The 22,966-nt window shown below is 33.2% G+C and overlaps 4 protein-coding genes, 1 long non-coding RNA gene and 2 other non-coding genes across 8 annotated transcripts; 3 read left to right on the forward strand and 4 right to left on the reverse strand.

The window, feature by feature from the left end:
• Nucleotides 1-565: 565 nt before the first annotated feature.
• LOC106315227 lies at nt 566-1,059 on the forward strand. Its single transcript, XM_013752977.1, has 2 exons — nt 566-610; nt 691-1,059. The coding sequence occupies exons 1-2, from the start codon at nt 566-568 to the stop codon at nt 1,057-1,059; spliced, it is 414 nt and encodes a 137-aa protein (XP_013608431.1).
• A 5,889-nt stretch (nt 1,060-6,948) lies between these two features.
• LOC106316476 lies at nt 6,949-8,761 on the forward strand. 2 transcript variants are annotated; one of them, XR_001264841.1, is made up of 4 exons: nt 6,949-7,127; nt 7,243-7,517; nt 7,985-8,048; nt 8,110-8,761. It is a non-coding gene; the product is annotated as an uncharacterized LOC106316476 (long non-coding RNA). The 2 variants fall into 2 exon arrangements; XR_001264840.1 differs by having other exon boundaries at nt 7,985-8,761.
• A 3,298-nt stretch (nt 8,762-12,059) lies between these two features.
• LOC106315229 lies at nt 12,060-13,079 on the reverse strand. Its single transcript, XM_013752978.1, has one exon. The coding sequence runs from the start codon at nt 13,077-13,079 to the stop codon at nt 12,060-12,062; it is 1,020 nt and encodes a 339-aa protein (XP_013608432.1).
• Nucleotides 13,080-17,707: 4,628 nt separating this feature from the next.
• LOC106313184 (probable tRNA (guanine(26)-N(2))-dimethyltransferase 1) lies at nt 17,708-20,860 on the reverse strand. The gene is made up of 11 exons (XM_013750926.1): nt 20,569-20,860; nt 19,999-20,283; nt 19,819-19,906; nt 19,593-19,714; nt 19,345-19,484; nt 19,194-19,266; nt 19,028-19,116; nt 18,847-18,952; nt 18,366-18,773; nt 18,221-18,298; nt 17,708-18,144 (listed from the first exon to the last, which is right to left on the reverse strand). The coding sequence occupies exons 1-11, from the start codon at nt 20,665-20,667 to the stop codon at nt 17,854-17,856; spliced, it is 1,779 nt and encodes a 592-aa protein (XP_013606380.1). The 5' UTR covers nt 20,668-20,860; the 3' UTR covers nt 17,708-17,853.
• A 148-nt stretch (nt 20,861-21,008) lies between these two features.
• Nucleotides 21,009-21,082, reverse strand: TRNAI-AAU. The gene has a single exon. It is a non-coding gene; the product is annotated as a tRNA-Ile (tRNA).
• Nucleotides 21,083-21,152: 70 nt separating this feature from the next.
• Nucleotides 21,153-21,226, reverse strand: TRNAI-AAU. The gene has a single exon. It is a non-coding gene; the product is annotated as a tRNA-Ile (tRNA).
• A 70-nt stretch (nt 21,227-21,296) lies between these two features.
• Nucleotides 21,297-22,506, forward strand: LOC106316330. Its single transcript, XM_013754202.1, has 2 exons — nt 21,297-21,463; nt 22,137-22,506. The coding sequence occupies exons 1-2, from the start codon at nt 21,351-21,353 to the stop codon at nt 22,330-22,332; spliced, it is 309 nt and encodes a 102-aa protein (XP_013609656.1). The 5' UTR covers nt 21,297-21,350; the 3' UTR covers nt 22,333-22,506.
• Nucleotides 22,507-22,966: the final 460 nt, after the last annotated feature.

Raw genomic sequence — 22,966 nt, forward strand, 5'->3', positions numbered from 1 at the left:
CGTCCAGAAATAGTCAAAGATCTGACACGATTCGGTCAAATGCAAAACTAGCCTTACGTGGAATTAGAGATGATTTATAAGTCGTCTGAAGTTTTTTTTTAACAAACAAAGCCCGGACGACTTATAATTAAGTCGTCCCTTTTAATTTTCAATTGCAAAAGTGACCTCTTTAGACGACTTACCTCTTCTGGACGACTTAATGCTAAGTCGTCTGCGGCAATGTTTATTGAACTTCTTCATTTTCTCTATGTTTATTGAACTTCTTCAGTTGGGAAACCTTCCAGACGACTTATAATAAGTCGTCCAAACCTTCTAGACGACTTATTTGTAAGTCGTCCAGTTGGAAAACCTTCCAGACGACTTATAATAAGTCGTCCAAACCTTCTAGACGACTTATTTGTAAGTCGTCCAGTTGGAAAACCTTCCAGACGACTTATTTCTTCCAGACAACTTATATATTCCGCTCTACATCAGAAGGACGTGGTTCAAGATTTACGCTGTAAGTTTTTACAATTTATTCCTGATTTATATTTTTTTAAATTTTATTTTTCTAAACTAATTATTAATGTTTTTTTTTTGCACAATAGAAGTGGATAGAATTTACGAGGAGGTAAATTTTATATAAATTTTTTATTAATTCCATTTTACTTTAAAATTTAAATTTTAATATATATTTTATTGTTTTTTAAGGTCGCTCCCAAGAAAAAGGGACGTGTGTTGGGGATTGGTTCCGTCAACGATGTTCCGAGAGCGACTTCCTCTTATGGCCAGAGACGGGATGATGAAGTCTCTCAGCTGCGCGACGTGTTGGAGACGACACAACATCAGCTGTCGTCGACACAAAACGAGTTGGCCTCGACAAAATCGTCGTTCACAGCTCGTATGACTGGTCTCGAGAACTTCTTGGACGTCATAGCGGCCACAAATCCGGAATGGGAGGCCATGTTCAGGACCATGAAACAACAAAACCCCATTCCAGGCGAGGCATCCGTGCAAGTCAACGAGGCAGATCTCTCGAGAAGGAGCGAGGAATTCTACGACGCGGCAATGCAGCATTAGTTTTTTTTTTTGTTATTGTATTTTAAAATTCAAAACTTATTTATATATTATATAATTTCATTTTGATTCGGCCAAAAAAAAATTTTCTATTCGATTTAATTTCAATTAAAATTTTATTAATAAATTAAATAAATATAATTTTTATTTATAAATTCAGTAAATAGAAAACAAAGTAATTTTGTCGCTAATTCCCGATGTATTAACGAGGAAAATTAACGACGAAATATCGAGGATTAATTAACGAGGATTTTACGTGGATTCCGTTACGATTCTATTACGACGAATTCTTTTCGTGTTCCTTACGTTTTTATTACGACGAATTTGTTTAGAGGTTTTTTCGAGTCTTTTACGACGAATCCTTTACGAGTTTTTTACGAGGAAAAACAACGACCGCGTTACGTGGAAACCCAACGTGGTCTTTACGACGAAATCTTAATTCTTCTTTACGAGGAAAATTTAACCTCGCTAATTAACGACGAAATGGCGACGAATCTTCTCTTACGACAATCATATAACGACGAAACGCCTTTCATCGCCATTTCCTCGTAACTCTTCTTTTCCGAGGAAATAACGACGATTTTGGCCGTCGTTAAATTTGTGTTTTCTTGTAGTGATATCGTTTGGTTTTGTCCTATAGTTTCCTGACTTAGGCTCGTTGACAATATACGCGATACATAAGCTTCAGGTAAACTTTTTAGATAGTCGGATAATTGATCAAACGTTTCTCTAAATATCAAATAACTTAGGCATGCATGGGTTTATTATAGTCCATTTGTAAAACGACAGTGTTAACAAAAATATTTGCAAATTGATATTGGACGTCTTTAGACTTTTTGGGTGTTGACAGAAAGTTACATGATTGGAGTAATAAGGCTTTTTCGTTAAAGTTGTTTTTCTCAGAAGTTGATTTCAGGTTTTACTGTTTTAGTGAGGACATACATTGCTACTTGAGGAAACCACATTTTCGAGAGAGACCCCCTAGTTTCTACTGAACTAGTTCTTGGATTTTAGATCAAATATACATTTGAGATTAACAAGCTCTGATGTTATAGATTTTCATCTTAAACCGACTGATAATATTGAATGAAAAAGTTTATAACCATTAGTACTCCTTTTTAATGTGTAATTCACATCACCTTAAACTTTGTTGACTGACTTAAACCCTCAAGTTGCATAATTTGAGTGTGTACTGTGTTGGTCAAACGAAAGGCAAATACACACCATCAAGTCATATCATTCAGACAAAGTCTATTTCTTCTTTATTTCTGTCTCATGTCCTTTTGCTCGGTTTGTTCTTCTTCCACAGCCTCAAGTTTTTTTTTCTCTTATTTCTTTTCTTTTTACCTTCCTTTCTAATTTGCTTTTTTTCTTCTTAGTGTTTACTTTATCTAATATTATTTTGATATTTGTTTTTATTGGATCATGAACTATATATAAAGTATTTTTAATGTTTCATTGTTTTGGTCCCATCAGTAACACTACCACCGATACTGGCCTACCTTATTTTCAATTCTTTAAAAAGAAATCTCTTAGATCTTCCATCTTATAAATAAAAATGCAAACTGAAACCTAATGTAATTAGTAATTAAAATGATAATTGTGGTACCTATATATCCTCTTCTAGCCAAACTATATCTACATTTGTTCCAACAAAACAAGAAGAATCTAAAAAATTTGAATTTTTACTCGTTTTCTTGCCATATGAGAATTTGAATTTCCAATGATTTTCTTCTTTTAGAAATTACCGGTATATTATTTTATTATTTTATCGATACACTATTTTTAATGAAAAATGAGTGATGTCACGAGGGTCCAACTGATTGGTGGATTAAGGATAAGCCAATCACCAAAGGCAAAATTTATTATATCATCACACCTTTTACGATAATTTTACAACTCCATTTCTCTTATTTTTGTGAGAACTTTATAATTATAGACCCAATTTATAGTTTTGTATTTTCTTCGTTCGTGCCCTCAAATTCTCCAAATTGAGATAACACACAAACGTATGTTAATAAATAGAAATGCCTAACTTGTTATAAAGATGTGCGTTCATTTGCGTAAAAGTGAGCTCCTGTTTATAAAACTACTATCTTAACAACAGAACTAAAAATTATAAAACTACTATCTTAACAACAGAACTACACAAAATCGTTTAAAAAAAAAAGAGAAATACACAAAATCAAAACAAAATTCTTACCTTTTAGTTAATAATTTATACTATTAATCACGGATACGTAATCCATTTTCCTTCTAGTTGAATAGTAATAGAATGATACGAATAAAGGCCAAAATCATGAGTGAGGTTCTTCTAATTAAATTTTATTAAGGTCTTGCTCCACTATCACTGCCAATTTAGATCATTATCGTCAGTCGTAATCATGGGAATTATGTTTTTTATTAATATACCATGTCTAGCAAAAGGTTTATAATTCTCATAAGACCTACTTGTCATTGCCTAATTATTTCCCTGGTTTATTTTAGGTTTAAATTTTTTTTCCATTTTTAAAATTAGTTTTATGCTTGGTATCCAAGTATGATCAAGTGCATGCATACATGATACATGCATGCACAATGCATTTGTCTCTATAGATATTGGTTAATAATTTGTACTTGATGTTACATTGCGGTACTAATCAGTCTGGATTTGATTCAAAGTTGTGTTTAAAATACAAGTCCACCATTTAGTTTTAAATATTAAAATATATATTGCCTGATATTAATTACTCTGAATTTGAACATTGGTCTGCAAATGGTTCATGTCCCTCAAGGAGAAGAGGAAGAAAATCCAAAGAGACAAGAAGACAAAGTGGGAGAACTTCGAAAACTTGAGCTCAAATTTCAATCCCAAAATGATTGAGGTAATAGTTATCAAATGAAACATTTTCAATGGTGTAATTAATATTTCCGATGTGATGTCATTCACCCACCCCAACTACAAATTCGTTTTATATTCATGGTTTTTTCTTGCAACTGTTTCTATGAACTTCTTCAATCATTTTAATCGAAAACAGATCGACACAAATAAAGTTTAAAATCACCTGTAAATCAACTACTAAAATAACAAGTCTCTTAAAGATACACTTTCAAGATACACTTTCTTTGCGTATTCAATATATAAGTGAGTGTTTTCTAATAAAATATTTATTTCGTTTCATTTTAATTGTAGTTTTAAATTTTTACACATAAAATAAAAAATATTTAATTTTGTATATTTTTTAAATTAAAAACATTACTACCCATACATCTAATCATATTTCAACCAACAGAATAATAAACTAAAGAATATTGTTAATAAATTTTGTATAAAATTCTAAAACGATATTTATTTTGTAACAAAAATTTAACGATAATTAAACTGACACGAAACTGCTTATGATTAATACATAAAATGAACATGCTTCTAAGAAGAAAATTGAATAGTTTGTTGTGGTTGTTTTCACATCGGACTCTGGTAACTCAAACTTCGAGATGTCATTATGTCTAGTTCAGGTGCTGGTATATATATATATATATATATATATATATATATAAATTCTTCTCGTTTTGTTTTACTTAGTTTTCATTTTGAGGAATACATTTCATATTTAAGTATAGAGGAGCTTATAATATTTTTTAAAAAAATTGGTTAAAATTTATACGTGGATTATGTTACATGGAATGAGAAAAGGCCATAATTGTTGAATGTGAAGATAGCAAATAATGTTGAGCCAATTGGGTATCCAAGAGCCAGAAAGAAGATTGTCCATGATAAAATAATTGAAAAAACCGACACTCGATGTTTTGAAGTTTGGCTCTTTAGATATGTAGAGTCACTCACTACACAGAAAGGAGCCGGCCACTCCCATGTGAAAATGACTAATTAACTTTTCTTTATTTTTACAATCTTATTCCTAATGGGATTCGGTTCATTTACTATATATTGAAGTAGTTAACTTAACTGAATGTTCCCAAAAGAAAAAAATAGCTAACTGAAAGAAACATGGAAATATTGAATAGACAACTAAAAGTTTAGAAAATAGCTAGCAAAATAACATCCAAAATATCCAAAAATATGAAGAACTATCAAAACTTATTTGAAATATCCGAGCATAAATATTTAATCTTTATTGTGTGACATGAAACATGCGGATCATCGTTATAAGTTTTGATTATTGGAAGTTTAGTGTGATTTTTAGATGTCAGTTTCAAATGCATGCATTGCTCGCACTCGAATTTAACCGCGGTTAGAGCCGTCAAATTTTCAAAACTGACAAAAAAAAAAACTCGTGCAATATAAAGATAACATGATTGATATTCAACGTAGATTTCGTAGCTACTATACCAATGAATCAATCCAGATGACGGCCTATAAAATTCAGGGATTTAATAGTGGGCTCCAAGCCCGCATGTTGAATTAGATACAGTCCATGTAAGACTATATTAAACCGACATAATCAATTAATCATCATAAGCTGGTCACAGAGTCACATGACTCGTCCGTATTGGACCAGACCTCTGGGATTACCGCAAGTCGCAACATCTCTAACAAAACCAAACCACCTCTGACGTGCCGACCTGTATTTCGCATCGTCTAAAAGCAAAGATAAACACAGATGGTAAAAGTAAAACACATGAATATTCTTCATTTTCTACACATATTTTTACAATAGAATCTTCGATTGGAACAGGTATAAATTAATCTTGATTGATCCCAATATATAAAAGAGATCTATATATATAAAAATATGTTCGCCTCACTCCTGCTTTGCCACGTCATAAAGTCGGTTTCTGACAAGCCGACTCGTGTCCGGTTTGGATGATACTCACCGTTTCACTCAATCGCAATTATTAATGGGCTTTTCTCTTTTTGTTAATAAATATTTTAGATCGGTGTTTTGAGCTTAACATAATTGGGATTCTGGGCTGTAAAGTAACACATGAGGGGGTCCCACATGAGACGGCTTCTTCTCCAAAAATAATGTCGACGAACGAAAGACAGATCTGCTGCGTTTTAACAACTCCGGTTCAAACCTACGGCCAATGAAGATTTGCTGCACCAGCCACGCTGAATTCCGATCAAGGTCAGTTGGAAGGCGTCGTATTTGGCTGTTCGATTCCACTTCTTCTACCCTTGATTGAATTTTGGAACCGTTACAGAAGTCGGTTGGATTCATGCATCCTCATTGACTATCACATTAAATCATTCAATGAACCTCCTCATTAAAACATTTTAACTCAAATATAACTAATCTTAACATAAATAATCCTTCGACATCCTAAAATTCTCAAAACCCATAAACATTATTATATACTTCTCTTAACAAAATGTTACAAAACATACATACAAAGGGAATATACAATTACATCACAAAAAAAAAACATGAATTACTTTAGGAATGACTTCAAGTTTTGAGTCATAAGTTAGTTTAATTAAGAATATTATAAAACAAAACATTTGAATTAAAATAAATATTAAAAATATAATGTTATTTATCAGAGAATAGTGAAATGTACTATCATTATAATTCAAAACAAAAAAAAATAATTATAATGATCTCATAAGTCTTTCATTATTTTTTCGTTTATAATATTTTTTAATCTATCATAATTTTAAATTACTTCATAAATTATTATAAAATCAATTTTATTATAACTTCCCGCCCGTAGGGTGGACCGGCCCTAGTTCCAATATATAAAAAGGACTGAGAGAGTGTTTTCAGCCTATCCACGTCAGACTAAAAAATCAACCAATCACGAAGCTTTATAGTTCCACGTCACATCTATATTTTGTCGACAAAGAATATAACCGGGCCAGTAAATTTGGGCTGAACAAAATTGAAAGTAGCCTTCTATGGAATAGCCCATCTCTTTTTCTAAGCAGAATGTTCGTACCGCTCTTGCTCTTGCTCCTATCTTCATTAGAATATCTTTCCACCTCCCTTTGTTTCTCCTCTTATATAAACCCCTTGATGATAAAACAGGTCCGTTAACTATTGTTATCCGAGCCGAGTTATCTAAAATACGAACCCTCGACTCGAGATTCATTACACCACGACGATTTGTTGTTCTCTACCTCTGAAAGTCAGGTATTATTTTATTATTTATACTTTAGCACTCAATCTCTTTGTTTCCGAATTACCATGGAATTGTACGCCTGATTAGATTTATCCAATTGTACAATTTTTCGTTTCATTGAATCAGAGTCGAGAAAGTTATAAAGTAAGATGAGCAAGAAATAAAAGAGTAAAAAAAAAGAAAGATTGTGGATGCGCAGTTGTATGAGAATAATTTCAGTAGAGGAGGAAACTATATGGAGAGGAGCAAGCAAGAAGCTTCACCCGAGAAAGTAAATTCATCTTACTGTCAGCAGAAAGAATAAGTCTGATAAGAAGAAAGAAGGTGATGATGATGAGATCAACAGCAGATTGAGTTTGGGAACACTTTCCTTCCAGCCTAACTTCCTGTTTCCGGTTTAGGTAATGTTAATCTTTGCTCGATTTGATTTAATATGTATGTGGTGATGTCCTATTTTGTTGCATATGGCTGACATCATCTGATTGCTTTCATCTTCTCCTCTTGAAGAATAGCATTTTTTTTTGTCAGATTGATTGAGCTTAGAATCATTATTTTGTTTCCTCATGTATTCGTATAATGATTTGTATTCTCTATTTTCGTTACATGTAATATTAAATTTCAATTTTTCAGGCATAAAGTTAAATGTAATAGTTAACATTGGTGATTCTTTCTGAATCTCCAAAAAATTCATAATTTTCTCAGCAGATTCTTGAAAATGATCCCTAATAAGTCTCAGATCTGCGATGGCTACTTCATAAAATCAATTGAAGGAGACATGCTGGATTATCTTTAAACAATAAAGCATCTTTTGCTTTCCATTTTTCATATTTTTGTATTTAGCCAATATCATACGGCTCACTTATTTCAGGTACGTTCACCTAGAACCTGAGATTTACCTGGATCCAAAGAAATATGAACCTTCAAGATGGGAGGTATGTAGATATACCAGATTTGTGGTGCATTCAACAATTAAACTCTCTTTGTAATTTGTAGTTGTTGTTGCAAAAGAGTAGCTAAACACTGTCAAGTTCATTCTACAAGGATACATGCCAAAACCAGGTACATTCCTTCCTTTTCATTTATGAAGCGATCTTTGTGCCGGGAACGATCTTGCAAAGCTCGAGATTTCCATTTTTCTTCATCTTTGACCACTGAAGATGGGGTTAGCTACTGTCGCTTTGAAGCTGTGGGTTATGACTTCAACACTATCCAGCTGAATCAGCTGGTGAGAAGGCTTCTGTCTTGCTTTGATCCCAACAAATTCTCTGTAGAGTGTCGCTGTGAGCGCGTACAAGCCGGAAATTAGTGTATACTTGGAAGATTATGGGTTTAGAGAGAGGACATTTGAGTCTCTAGGAGAAGAGGGTAGACCAGTGATGTATCATACGTTTGAGAAGCTTGGCAAGTAGTGTGCGTCGCCTAGATCCACCTTGAAGTAGGACTGGAGCAGGCTGAGCAGCAATAACAAAGGGACACGAGGGAATCTAGCAGAATTTTATCTAAACTATTTTCGATCTTTTTGTTTTTGCATTTTTTAAAGTAGTGAATAATGATTTCTGAAATTAAGGTATTCCGTTCACAAGCATGTGTGTTGTACAATTTCGCTTTAATACAGTATATGGAATACTATTATGATTTACAGCTTTTTACATTACTTATTTGTGTCTTTCCTTTGGTTGTCGAGGATTGAATGAAAAAAAAAGACAAAATACTTTGATCATACTGCAGCGATATTAATCTTGAAGTTTAGAATCTGCACGTATCATACAAACTTGAGTTCCTTATTAAGACATGTTCTTCGTGCTGGTTGTCATCATCTTCAAAGTCATTAGCTTCTTATCATTTGTGCAAACTGGATTACCTCAACTCATATCTAACTAAGTAAAATTTTAAACTGTATAGTGTACTTAGGATATGGAAATTTGAATATTAATCATATTGATCAATAATATTACTTATAAAATATAGACGAAATATACATGTTTAACCATCAGCAAGTATGCATTCTTCTATTAATAAATTCAGAAATAATTGTTTATGGACTTGGTTGTTATGTTTGGCTTAACAACAATGTGAACTTAGGATTACTAACCAAAAAATTAAAATAGAAGCGTTGATTTTTTTTTTGTCGGCAAATAGAAGCGTTGATTAGTTTTACCGTTTTTCTATTGGTATCATTACAAAAAAAAACATATTAGGTTTATGTAAAATTCAAATATATCTTCTCTTAAACAAGTTAAACTTGCTAAGCTCTCACTAAAGAGAAAATATTATGAGAACGAAAAAATACAAGTCAGAATTTCACTATTTTCAAAAAAATAATTTTAAATAAATGAAAATTTCCAAAAAACAATTAACAAAAAAAAGTATTTATATTTACATTAGTTAACCATAAATTCTTAATATACGACAAAATTACATACACTAACTTTCAAAAATAATTATGTTAAAATCAATTTCTCAAAACCAAAAAGGGTTAAAATCAGTTTAAAATGACTAAAAAGTACCAAGAAGAAATTAACTAAATATCTAGGTTAAGTTTTTGAAAATTAAATTTTAAAAGTGTTGACATTCTTAAAAAACATATATGTCAATATAAAATAGAAATAAGCTTAAATATGTTTTAAACACAAAATTATAAGATAAACATTTATGAATTAATAAGTTGTTTAGAGCTGCTTTTGATTCTCAGAAAATCGCATTTACATTTTTTAATTGTTACCTTCAATCTATCAATATACCATTAGATTTTTCCATCATTATTTATAAGAATTTTGGTCAGAACATCACCAATTAATGCATTGAGAATTTTTTACAATTTTAAAAAAAAATTCTAAATTACTTCTTCCTACTCCAACACTTTCGTAAGCTTAAGAATAGTGGAAATAAGTTTCTACTGTGATATATGTAGATCCTAAAATCTACACTAAGAATTTGATAGTGATCGGGAGTTCAATCTAGGGAAGAAATAATATGGGCAACGATATCTTTAGAACACAACGATGTAATCAAGTATGAGTCAACAAGAATGGACTATATTCGCAGGTCGAATATCATAGGGATATCGGGATTACGAAGGATCGTGACTGAACTCGGGATCGAGCTGCCTACGTACCCGTCAAGGGATCAAGTCTAAACATAGTTCGATTATAATCATCTCGAAAAATATGTCGGTTTCTTCGGTCATGGGCGAGACCTCGACTTCGTCGGTCTCGAGCTCGATGTTTGCTTCAAGCTCTCTTGTCTTGAATAATTAGTAGTTAGTGTACGATTGATAAGTTATCGAACTGCATATGATCTCTTTAGATCGATCTTGTCGTATGAAGATAAGGTCGATCATTAACATGATACGAGGGTCGCTATCGTCATGGATTCTTGTTTTCACAATTACAAAGATGTGTTTACGTCGTGAGATGATTATTGGGAATCTCATCTCTCTTGTTCTTCTTAAACCATAAAGAAATGGATGACTTGTTTAATCATTAAACAGAGATATAATGATTACATCATGTGTTGGTGGAAGAAGATGTCGATCTTGCCGAGACCGAAGTCTCTCCACCTCTTCGTCAGTCTTTATTCTTTTGTTTTCATCCTTTTTGTCTTTGTTTCGTCCCCGGAGAAGATGCATTCTTCGTTAGATCCAAGGCCTCTTTTATATGAGAGCAAGGTTGCTGCAAGAAGCTAGTAATATGGCTAATAATTTGTTGCACATGCTCCACCTTTCTAGCTACGACCTATTCTTTATTGATCACTCTCCGATATATAAGGAGAATGATTCTCTTTGTTCTTTGACTTATTCATACTCAAAGAACCTCGGGCTCTATGGGCCGACTTCGAGTTACGAGTTCTCATGGGCCTGTCTAAGCTCAACTCGAAGTCGTCGTTAGCCGGTTTCTTATCATTTTGGCGGGAAGGATTTAGTGCTAAATTCTGGTCCAACAATATACAAACAATATTCCAAGGTTATAACTTTTTTAAATTTACCAGTGACTAATATATCTGCATATGTGTAATGCAATCTATCAAAAGTACTATTATTTAGTAACTAAATATGGAATCGTTCATACTGAAATCTACTATATATTTCACATTTTTATAGTAAATAATTATTTACAAAAAAATAAATACCAAAAAGGTTACTGAAAATAAATTATGGCTTCAAAACTTAAAGAATTACTGAATCATTTTATTGGTCATCAAAATTTACAGATTTAAATATTAGAAATTATTACACATTTATAAAATTTTATATTTATATGAAATAAAGGTTATTTACCTATATTTCAAAAAAATAATTTAAATTCAATCAGATGATCTATAAAAAATATATAATATACATACTATAATAGAAAACATTTTTATTTTATTAAATGTAGAGTATTATAAATTTTAAGAAAGATTTAAACATGATTACTAAAATTTTAATAGAAAAATTTAATATGTTAACGTAAATTAATGATATTTCAAACAAATAAAATATTTCGAAACAAATAAATGACGTAATATTTAAAAAACAAACTTAATTTTTTTAAAAAAATCTAAGGTTTAAGTTATATTTAACATTAATATCATATAATTTTATAGACAAACGACAGATACGCGCGGTAAAATCTCTAATAAATATTAAAAGGACTTTTGGAGCAGTTATCAAAATCACCTCTATAAAAAAATTAAATCACATTTAGAATCTAATCAAAGTTACTTCATAAACAAACTGTCAAATTGGAAAATTCTCAGCAACGTCTAAGAAATTTAGTGAGCCTAAATAGCTTGAAGAACAAGATACAGATGCAAAAGTTCCTTTTTTTTTCCATTTATATATCTTTCTACACCCAGTATGTACAGCATCATTATCATCATAACAAATCAGAATCAGAAGAGACACACTATACCGAAAGATAAAAAAGGACACAACTACATCATCTACTCATACATTAAAATCCCTAGCCTCTATGATCTCTCCTATTCCTTTCATACTCAAGATCATCAGTAGGAAGCTCAAACCGACAAACCGGGCATGTGTTCTTCATCTCTAGCCAAGGTAGTATACACTCTCCATGATAGTAATGCCAACAAGGAAGCCTAGAAACTTTCTCCTTCACCACAAAATCACCAACGCAGATCGCGCAAGCAATGTTCCCGCTGCTCAGTTCCTCAGAGGTGATCTCCACAACAGGAAGCTCATCAACAACCCTTTTGGACGCGGGAGGACTTGCCATGACCGAAGGCTCTTGATCGAATGGTTGCACAAAAACATCAAAGTAATCTACATGGTCGTCACCACCGGGTTCAGGAAAAATAGCTAGAATGTCTTCGTAAGTCACATCCATAATAGAACTGCCTTCAAAAACGCCCATCATGAAATCGTCTAGAGCTTCTTCGTTAAAATCTTCAAGTAGAGCATCGTTGTTAACAGGTAACGCCAATTCATCTCCTTCCTCCACATGACTAGTAGGTTGGACAGGATCTAATTCCCAATCGAGTACTTCGTCATCAGCCATCAACATGCCTTCTTCCTCCTCCGCGCAAAAGAGCTCTTCAATAAGATCCGTACCAGCTTCGACCCGACCCGAATCAGTTTCCTTATCCCCTGTAACCGAATCACACCGTATCTGACCCGACCCAGCCCCGGACCCGATTCCGAGCCTTAAATCAATCTCCCCATCCTCCTCCATGTCTACACCACGCGAGACACGTTGCATCTGATTCCGCCCGGCCGTCTCGATCTCGTGCGACTCTCTACCGAAGAAATCGATGAAGGAGTTCTCCAGATTCGATTCCGAATCCATAGGGGACGATCCAGACTCTGAGAAACGGGGATATGGATTGGTTTCTCTCTGAGGCAAGCCGGCGGATAAGTTCATGGCAGATCGAGAAGCCTCCGCATTGGTTGAGCTACCACCACCACCACCACGTCCACCGTCTTCTTCGACGTTAATTGGAAAACCGAAGAGTTTCGCCATTGCTCTGAGAGAGAAGAGAGTTCAAACTATTTTGTGAGAATGGACCAAAAATATTCGTAAATATTACCACTCAAGGATTATATGATTTTACGACGGTGTATCGTATCTTATTTATATGTTTGGGCCAATTTTGGGGTGTAAAAAACATTCAAATAAATAATAAATTTACACATTTTTACCAAAAAAAAAGTACCAACTCTTCGTCAATGAATTTGTATTGACTATGCTAAATTAGATGTATTTTTAATTAATATTAATTTTCATTTAACCGACATTTATGTTTTTCGCAGAAATTAATTACGACGGTATACTTGGACCAATATTAGGGTGAAAAAACAGTCAAATAAATAATAAACTTACGCATTTTTACCGAAAAAAGGTATGAATTCTTCGTCAATGAATTTGTATTGACTGACCTAAATTAGATGTATTTTAATCAATATTAATTTTTACTTAATCGACATTTATTTTATTCACAGAAATTAATTATGACGATGTATTTTATATGTTTGGACTAAATTGGCCCGAGAAAACACGGTCAAAAATATATTGAATTTACACACTTTTACCAAAAAAAAGTACGAACTCTTCGTCAATTCAAAAAAACATATAAATTTGTATTGACTGAGCTAAATTAGGTGTATTTTTTAATCAATATTAATTTTCACTTAACCGGCATTTATTTTGTTCGCATAAATCAATTATGACGGTGTATCTTATATGTTAAGGCCAATATTGGGCAGAGAAAACACGGTCAAATAAATACTGAACTTACATATTTTTACCAAAAAAAGGTACGAACTCTTCGTCAATCCAAAAAACATATAAATTTTTGTTGACTGAACTAAATTAGGTGTATTTTTAATCAATATTAATTTTCATTTAACCGACATTTATTTTGTTTACAGAAATCATTTTTGGGCCAATATTAGGCCCAAAAAACACGGTCAAATAAATATTGAACTTACACATTTTTACCAAAAAAAGATACGAAATCTTCGTCAATTCAAAAAAATATTTGAATTTGTATTGACTGAGCTAAATTAGGTGTATTTTTTAATCAATATTAATTTTCACTTAACCGGCATTTATTTTGTTCGAATAAATCAATTATGACGGTGTATCTTATATGTTAAGGCCAATATTATGCCGAGAAAACACGGTCAAATAAATACTGAACTTACACATTTTTATCAAAAAAAAAGGTACGAACTCTTCGTCAATCCAAAAAACATATAAATTTTTGTTGACTGAGCTAAATTAGGTGTATTTTTAATCAATGTTAATTTTTACTTTACCGACATTTATTTTGTTCGGATAAATCAATTATGACGGTTTATCTTATATGTTTGGGCTAATATTGGGCCGAGAAAACACGGTCAAATAAATAGTGAACTTACACACTTTTACCAAAAAAAAGGTATGGACTCTTCGTCAATCCAAAAAACGTATAACTTTTTGTTGACTGAGCTAAATTAGGTGTATTTTTTAATCAATATTAATTTTCACTTAACCGGCATTTATTTTGTTCGAATAAATCAATTATGACGGTGTATCTTATATGTTAAGGCCAATATTATGCCGAGAAAACACGGTCAAATAAATACTGAACTTACACACTTCTACCCAAAAAAAGGTATGAACTCTTCATCAATTAAAAAAAGGTATGAACTCTTTAGTCAATATTAATTTTCACTTAACCGACATTTATTTTGTTTACAGAAATCATTTTTGGGCCAATATTAGGCCGGAAAAACACGGTCAAATAAATATTGAACTTACACATTTTTACCAAAAAAAGGTACGAAATAATCGTCAATTCAAAAAAACATATGAATTTGTATTGACTAAGCTAAATTAGGTGTATTTTTAATCAATGTTAATTTTTACTTTACCGACATTTATTTTGTTCGGATAAATCAATTATGACGGTTTATCTTATATGTTTGGGCTAATATTGGGCCGAGAAAACACGGTCAAATAAATAGTGAACTTACACACTTTTACCAAAAAAAAGGTATGGACTCTTCGTCAATCCAAAAAACGTATAACTTTTTGTTGACTGAGCTAAATTAGGTGTATTTTTAATCAATATTAATTTTCACTTAACCGACATTTATTTTGTTAACATAAATCAATTATGACGGGGTATCTTATATGTTTGGACCAATATTATGCCGAGAAAACACAGTCAAATAAATACTGAACTTATACACTTTTACCAAAAAAGGTACGAACTCTTCGTCAATCCAAAAAACATATGAATTTGTGTTGCATGAGCTAAATTTGGTGTGTTTTTAATTAATATTAATTTTCACTTAACCGACATTTATTTTTTTCACAGAAATCAAGTATGACGGTGTATCTTATATGTTTGGACCAATATTGGGCCGAGAAAACGGTCAAATAAATACTGAACTTACGTTCTTTTACCAAAAAAATGTACAAACTCTTCGTCAATCCAAAAAAAATATGAATTTGTGTTGACTAAGCTAAATTAAGTGTATTTTAATCAATATTAATTTTCACTTAACAGACATTTATTTTGTTCACATAAATCAATTATGACGGTTTATCTTATATGTTTGGACCAATATTGGGCCGAGAAAACGGTCAAATAAATACTGAACTTACACACTTCTACCCAAAAAAAGGTATGAACTCTTCATCAATTAAAAAAAGGTATGAACTCTTTAGTCAATATTAATTTTCACTTAACCGACATTTATTTTGTTGATAGAAATAAAACGATGTCGTTTTACTAAAATATTAAAAAAACTAACAAAATTCACTATAAAATAGTGAGCTTACGTTTTTTTACTAAAAAACGTGAATGTTTCACTGATCCAAAAGATATAACTTGTTTTCAGTTCGGATTTTGGATTCTTGGTTTATATATAACTAGTATCACCCGCCGTGCTAATGCACAGATCAATTTTACAAACTTTTAATTTTTTTTGAACATGTTACTGACTTTAATTTTTTTTTGAACATGTTATAATCTTCAATAAGAATTCAGAACTAAATTATTTTATGTCAAAATCATTTCTGAACCTGAATAACAATGGTGCCTTCAAATTTAAAGAGAGAGGTTGAAAATAGGAGGGCTTAAACAATAATTTTGATATTAAATGGTTTACATGTTTGCCATATTTTTCAATATTATTGAGATTAAAATTTTGAATTTTTTTAAAGTAAAAATTTTGATTTTTAATCTTACTTATTTTAGTTTTTATCCACATTGCCTATTTTTTCTAAGATTAAAATTTACAAATCTACCTTGTTTTATAAAAAACGTTTTCTTGAATTATTATTTAAAGGGTTTGGGAAAAGTGTTTATCTAAAACATTAATTGTTTTCTGTTTTTAGATAGTCATCACAACAACATAGGAAAATTGTAAAAGAAAACTTATGAAATTTCAAAAAAAAAAAAAATTTTAATTTTTTCAAAATTAATTACAGAAAATGATTAGAAATTTAACTTTAAGAAATTGCAAAGATTAAAAAAAAGGTAAAGAAGGTTATTGTTTACCTAAATTTTGAATGGTCAAGCCTTCTGCATCCTTTACCAACTCAGAACATTTCTCTTCATTTCTTCAACAATACAAAGATTGATGCTCAATCTTTTACACAGATTGCAACATAAGTTTAATATAAGCAGGTTATGAAACTTAGTGAGAAATCCTTCATACAAAAATAATCCATGCGGTGAATGATAAAAAAAATCAAATTAATGTAGAAAGAAAGAAAATATGAAGATGCCCGTCAGAACGATGACCGGTTTGTAGAAAATTTTATTTGTTGAAATGATTTTATAGTTCGGTGCACAAAAAAGATGATTTTGAAGTTTATTCAGATTAGCCTAATCAGTTTACTTGAAAAAAAAAGGGATCATGGCTATAATTGAGGAATACGGTTTAGATATATGCAACTTTTTGTTCTTTCTTTACTCGACACATACAGCTTTATTTTTCATCTATACTCGACACATGCAGCTTTATTTTTCATCTAAGGAAAATATAATTGTATCAATAATACATTTAATTTTGCTTTTAAAATTAATTTGAAGCAAAAATCATATGTCAGAATTTGATTGGTCATGTGACTTGTGATTTAGTATATAAGAGATTTGTCTTGGCCAAAATAAATTTATATTTTTGGATCAATGGAATTTTATGCTTTTTAGTAAAAATGTGTAATTTTAATATTTTCATGGTGAATTTTATTAGTTTTTTTTTCAGTTTAGCAAAATAACGCCGTTTTGATTTCGGCTAAATGAAATTTAATGTTGACTAAAATAGTATCTAATTTGGCTCAGTCAACGCAATTCCATATGTTTTTTTTTTTTGGATTAACGTAGAGTTCATGTATTTTTTCTTTGACAAAAATATGTAAGTTCAATATTTATTTGAGTATTTTCTCATATTAGGCCATGTAATAGCTGCAGCAATTAAACAGGTTCGGACATTAAAAAATGTCTAACGCAGTTGCCGGGTTTCGAACATAAATCACCTAGGTGACCGATGGGAATATTTATTTATTTGTTGCGCACGATCTGATACTCTGATAGTAGCCGAGACTGTCTCTGTTCGGATTCAGTGGTTTAAAGATAGTATGAGACTACTAAATAAGATTAAAAAATCGATATTTAAAAGTTCAATATGTGTGCTTTGAACAAAAACGCAGAACATGATGAATAGTGTTTCAAATGAAAAAAAAAAAAAGCAAATCTTTTGCAGTTCAAAATCTAAAATTTCTGTGTAAACATTAACCTCTATGATGACGAGGCAATAACCTCTGTAATCTTCTGGCGTTTCATCTCTGGCTCATCCTCAACGACATCTTCTTTCTCCTCTTCTTCTTCTTCTTCAGCTCCTGCTGCTTCCTTGTGGCCATTGAGATGACCGTTCACAGCTTCATGACCAATAAGCGACACGTGTTTGCTTGTGATTTGACGACCAGCCCTCACCTTTGGTCCCCAATGCTTCTCTGGATTCGGCAGAAACCTCGCTACTTTCTTCACCTGTGCTTTGCTTAGTGAACCAACGTGGCGCGAAAAGTCAGCCTGCCCAAAAGAAAAACATTGTTTTAAGATTATAATTTAATCGAGCATTATAACAATGGCAAAACGAAAGAAGAACCTGATGAGACGGTTCTTTAGACAGAATCACACTCCCAGGATGGTCAGGTGACTGCGCCTTCACAGGATGATTCTTCACCTATAAAACCAAAACAGTTTTAATCAGTATCACTGGCCAAGAACACAGTTAAAAAGCTTAGTTTTACCCAGCAACGCATGATGTCCCAGATGATCTCCATAGGAGCATCAGTTTTAATCCCGAGAGGGTTCACATGTGACCCGGAGACACGGTACTTTGCATTGATCACAGCTGATCTAAACATAGCAGCTGAAGGCGAAGTACATTTCAGCGTTGCAGCGAGATTGTGAAGGCTCAAAAAGAGCGGAACATCTGGCAGTTCCTCTGAGATTGTGGTAAGCATAGAGCATATTTTGTTGTAAGCAGGATATCTATCTTTCATGGACTTAACACCGTTCAGTATCGAAGTCACCCATTCTTGATCATGCATTGGAGCAGACCATATCGGCCCACCCATGTTGTATTTCTTCCCACAGTGAGTGCAGTCCTGAGGAACAACGGGACCAAGTCCTGCTTGATACCTCACACTGTTATGCTGCAACAAAAAGAGGATAATAAATAAAGTCGAGTTTCAGAAACTAAGTACGCAAAAGAGACAGACATGAAACCTTAGGGAGAGATCTTCCAACGGATTGAAGATGAAAGGAGTCACAACCAATGCATTGATAGACGTAAGAGAGCTTTAGTGGAGTGTTCTTCATTGCACTCGCCGAACTGCATTTTATAAAAGGTTAAAATCTTTTGCTTGTTTCTAGCTGAGGGAAGTGTTTGTTGAGAAGAGAGACTTACGTGTAGACACGGACGAAAACACGGGCGTAGAAATCAATTTGGACTGATAGCACAGGAACGATATACCGCTTGTAGCGGTTAGCATGGCTCTGCCAATCAAACAATATACTAAAGTCAATAGATCGAAAATAAGGAGCTTTTAGAGAAGAAATAGTAAAACAATTACCTCAATGCTAGCGAGGAGGATCCGCAAGGCCATCTCGTGACAATATTTGCCTTTCAGTGGATAGGAACCATATCTAATAATGGACATGTTTAAGAAATTAAAGACAAAATCATATAGTATTTGTCTTGAGAATAAGGTCATATATACTTACTTGGAATAGCAAACCTCACCATTAGCACCACACAACACTGCCATGTCAGTTGCTGTACACATGAGCAACCCACCATCGGCAACTGATTGAACAGCTGAATCAAGGAAGATAGACGGCGCACCATATGGATCAAGATCAACCTAAGACATCAATTAACCAAAAAATTAACACAATAAGACAGTCAATTAGATGAAGAAACTTTCAGTTTTTCTTTTTACTAAATGAGCAAAAGAAAATTGGAGGCATACCACATCGAATTCTTTTGGGTTGGTGAGCATATGGACACGAGCATCAGTGAGATGTGACTCGACCTTTGAAGTAGACATCAAGCCATTGAACTTTATGTTTCTCTGGCAAGCTTCAACCGATGCTTTTATAGAAAAAAAAAAAGGATAATACTTTATTATTCTGAGAAATTAAAATAAAAGTTTTAAAACGTCTTCACAAGCACAGATGTTGGGAGAAAACAAGTACCTGGGTCATTATCTAAAGCCACAACTTGACCAATTCCTTCAACTTCACGAGCGTATCTCAAAGCCCGCAACCCAGAAGCTGACAGTGCCTACCAATGTTAAGACCGTTATCTAACAGGAAAGCACAACTAAACAAAGTACAGTTATTACAATCGTAAAGGAAAGAAAAGAGGTAGTACACCTCAAGGACTCTTGGCGGCTTGAGTTCCCTTCGGGCCGGTTCATACGTGGTCTTGGCAGCTTCCTTCGATCCATCCTTAGATGATGCCTCATGTTCTTCTCCGTTAGTTTTACCATTATCCTCACCGTTTTCAGTAGGAGCTCCTTCCTTGGAAACTTCAGAGACATCCTTTTCAACCACTTTACCAGAAGATCTAGCTCTTTTGGATAACATCGCATCATGCTCTTGCTTGCGTTTGGATATAAACGCCCTCAGGACAGCAATGGACATGTCCCTATTATTCACCTAACCATAACACCACAATCAATAAGTCCACCTCACAATAAAAAAATATTCCTTTTAGTTTCTCCCAAACACAACGATGAAACTAACACATAACATATTAACAGCTAACTAGTTAGTAACAATTAGAAGCAAAAGCACTAAACTTGCAATCTCAAACGAAAGAAAAGCCCCAAAAGCTAATAACTTGATCAATCCTGAGATTGCCCTTGATTCAATCCAATCAATTATCATTGCAGAAAATTAAAACCAATTAGAAACAGAGGAAGAAGGCAAAGAACATGAAACCTGAGCTTTGTTGAAGAAGACTTTGTTCTTCTTGTGCATTAGAATCTCAGCTTCTCCTTCCTTGATAACTGTATAATCATTTAGATCTGCTGTCTCCATTGCTGATCTCAAACTCTTATCTTTAGGGGCGGAAGATTCAGGAACTGACTTAACAACACGAATTTGTAAGTCAAAAAGCTTGAAGAGATGTCGACAACACTTGTCGGCTTGTCTGAATGAGGATAGACGAAACGCTATCGCTTCTTCTTTCGGTTGCAGTTTCAGAGAGAGAGAGTGACGGAGTAAACAACCAAGTTTTTAAACCCTACAAGGCCATAGGAGATTTCGCGATTTTCCTTTAATTTTTTTTATTGGGATGAAATTGATTATATCGAAACGTACGGGGTGCAAATAAAAATAGTTAGAAAATAAAGGAATCAATACAAAAAAGGAAAATATAATGGCCTATACAGGGATCGAACCTGTGACCTTCGCGTTATTAGCACGACGCTCTAACCAACTGAGCTAATAGGCCACTTGTGTTGACAAAAATAAAACAATAAAATTTAAAGGAGAGGACAAATAACATAAAGATAATAAAGAAGTGGCCTATAGAGGGATCGAACCTGTGACCTTCGCGTTATTAGCACGACGCTCTAACCAACTGAGCTAATAGGCCAACTTGCTAATTCTATGGTACAAACTATTTATAACAGCTTTTCGACTTCAGGATATCATTATCAAGGTACGGAGGAGAGAAGAGGTGAGGAAAGGGAGGAAGAAGAGAGAGAGAGAGAGAGAGGATGCAGAGCTTAACATCAAACGAAGTTGCGGGTTTCGCAGTAGGGGCTCTGCTTCTCGGCGCCACCATCGCTGCTCCAAAAGTTGATGCTTTCATTGCCGCTGCTCAGAGAAGGTAACAAGTATCATTATCTCATTTCCTCAATCAATTCATGTTCTGTGTGATAAGCCATGTCATAAAGTATCAGACTTTGGATGTGAATTGTTTTGCTTGTTATGGCTTACTGACGTATGAGATGATGTAGACGAATCGATGATGCTTGTAGTAACTGCGTATAGTGGGGTTTTGATTGTTTTTTTATTTTATTTTCTCAGTTTGCTGAACATGTGAAAATGGTAAAACTTTAGGAGTTTCTTTGTGATAAATTGTTTGATATCTACCAAAAGGATAGATTCCGACATCAAAAAGCCTCTGTTGGGTTATGTCTTTTGTCTTTCACTTTCTTCCAAGTTCTCTCCACTGTTAAAAAGTAATAATTTTCTTGAAATTCTGCAGTCCTCACTGAAAAAGTTTTGAAATCTTCAGGTATTGAATGATAGCTTCATGTTCAAAGGATTAAACTGTTATGATTATGAGTTTATGATTATAGATTCTGAAAAGAAAAGAAAAATAAACTGACTTTTGTAATGGAGAGAGACTGTGTAGGCATTGGTGGTCTTATAACTGAATTCTCCAAGAAATGTGATATAGGCTGCAACTGTCCTATAGCTGAATGAAACTAGACTTGTTCTTGAATCTATTATCCATACAATCCTATGTTTCTGAAAAAAAAAAACAACTTTTGCAGGTCTCTTGGGATGTGCACGAAGTGTGGAGATGTAAAGAATGTAGCCTGTGGTCGCTGCAAAGGGACAGGGACGATCAAGTCAGGAGGTATCTTTGGATTCGGTGAGCCAGAGCCATCATCAAACGCCAGATCAGCCACTTGCGATAATTGCAAAGGCAGAGGTTGTTTCCCTTGCCCTGAGTGCTCAAAGTCTTGACACCTTTTTTGGTTATTCAATAGATTGCCTCAAGACTTCAAAAAAAAAAAACTACTTGTTTCTTTTTCGTGACCTTGTGATATATATGTAATCAGTCCACTGGTAATGTTGATGTTGAAACATGTCTTTAGTCTAAATTCGTTTGAAAAGTATGTTATTCCAGTTTCTTTATTAGATTGGCAGTTTGATCAGCTGAACCGGATGTTGGTGTATTATTGATTTTGTTACTCTTAACCGGGTCTTGTAGTCCCTAAACCGGATAAATCCATTAATCATGAGCTCCTCTTCTCCTATCCTTCTGTAAGCAACAGTAGCTAGGTGCATATTAGGATTAGTGACTTCTTTTTCTTTAACCAAAAAAAAAACTCAAACCAACATTTGAAGACGAAGAAAGATGATTGGTTGAAAACTATTAATAAATTGAAATTTTTACACTTAGACGTACTTTTTCCTTCTTCCATGACATATTTCTCTCATGTCCGGTACTTTATTAGATTCAAATGATTCAACTAGCCCAAAAATACAAACTAGTTTAGTTACCTTTTTAACTCATATTTCCTTTTATTTTATTTCTTTTACTTATCTCCACCATAACCCACTGGTTCATCTCTCTCCTCTTCAGAACCCTAATGTG

The sequence above is a fragment of the Brassica oleracea genome, chromosome C9 (genome assembly GCF_000695525.1).
Source record: "Brassica oleracea var. oleracea cultivar TO1000 chromosome C9, BOL, whole genome shotgun sequence".
Taxonomy (NCBI): Eukaryota; Viridiplantae; Streptophyta; class Magnoliopsida; order Brassicales; family Brassicaceae; genus Brassica; species Brassica oleracea.

What these genes read in the sequence shown, in the direction of transcription:
- LOC106315227 (XM_013752977.1), top strand. Translation starts at nt 566, where the DNA reads ATGTTTTTTTTTTGCACAATAGAAGTGGATAGAATTTACGAGGAG. An exon ending in TGGATAGAATTTACGAGGAG is followed by an intron (nt 611 to 690) that starts GTAAATTTTATA and finishes TTGTTTTTTAAG; the next exon opens with GTCGCTCCCAAGAAAAAGGG.
- LOC106315229 (XM_013752978.1), bottom strand. Translation starts at nt 13,079, where the DNA reads ATGGCGAAACTCTTCGGTTTTCCAATTAACGTCGAAGAAGACGGTGGA.
- LOC106313184 (XM_013750926.1), bottom strand. Translation starts at nt 20,667, where the DNA reads ATGGAGACAGCAGATCTAAATGATTATACAGTTATCAAGGAAGGAGAA. An exon ending in AGCCGCCAAGAGTCCTTGAG is followed by an intron (nt 19,907 to 19,998) that starts GTGTACTACCTC and finishes TAACATTGGTAG; the next exon opens with GCACTGTCAGCTTCTGGGTT. An exon ending in GGTGAGGTTTGCTATTCCAA is followed by an intron (nt 19,267 to 19,344) that starts GTAAGTATATAT and finishes GTCCATTATTAG; the next exon opens with ATATGGTTCCTATCCACTGA.
- LOC106316330 (XM_013754202.1), top strand. Translation starts at nt 21,351, where the DNA reads ATGCAGAGCTTAACATCAAACGAAGTTGCGGGTTTCGCAGTAGGGGCT. An exon ending in ATTGCCGCTGCTCAGAGAAG is followed by an intron (nt 21,464 to 22,136) that starts GTAACAAGTATC and finishes CAACTTTTGCAG; the next exon opens with GTCTCTTGGGATGTGCACGA.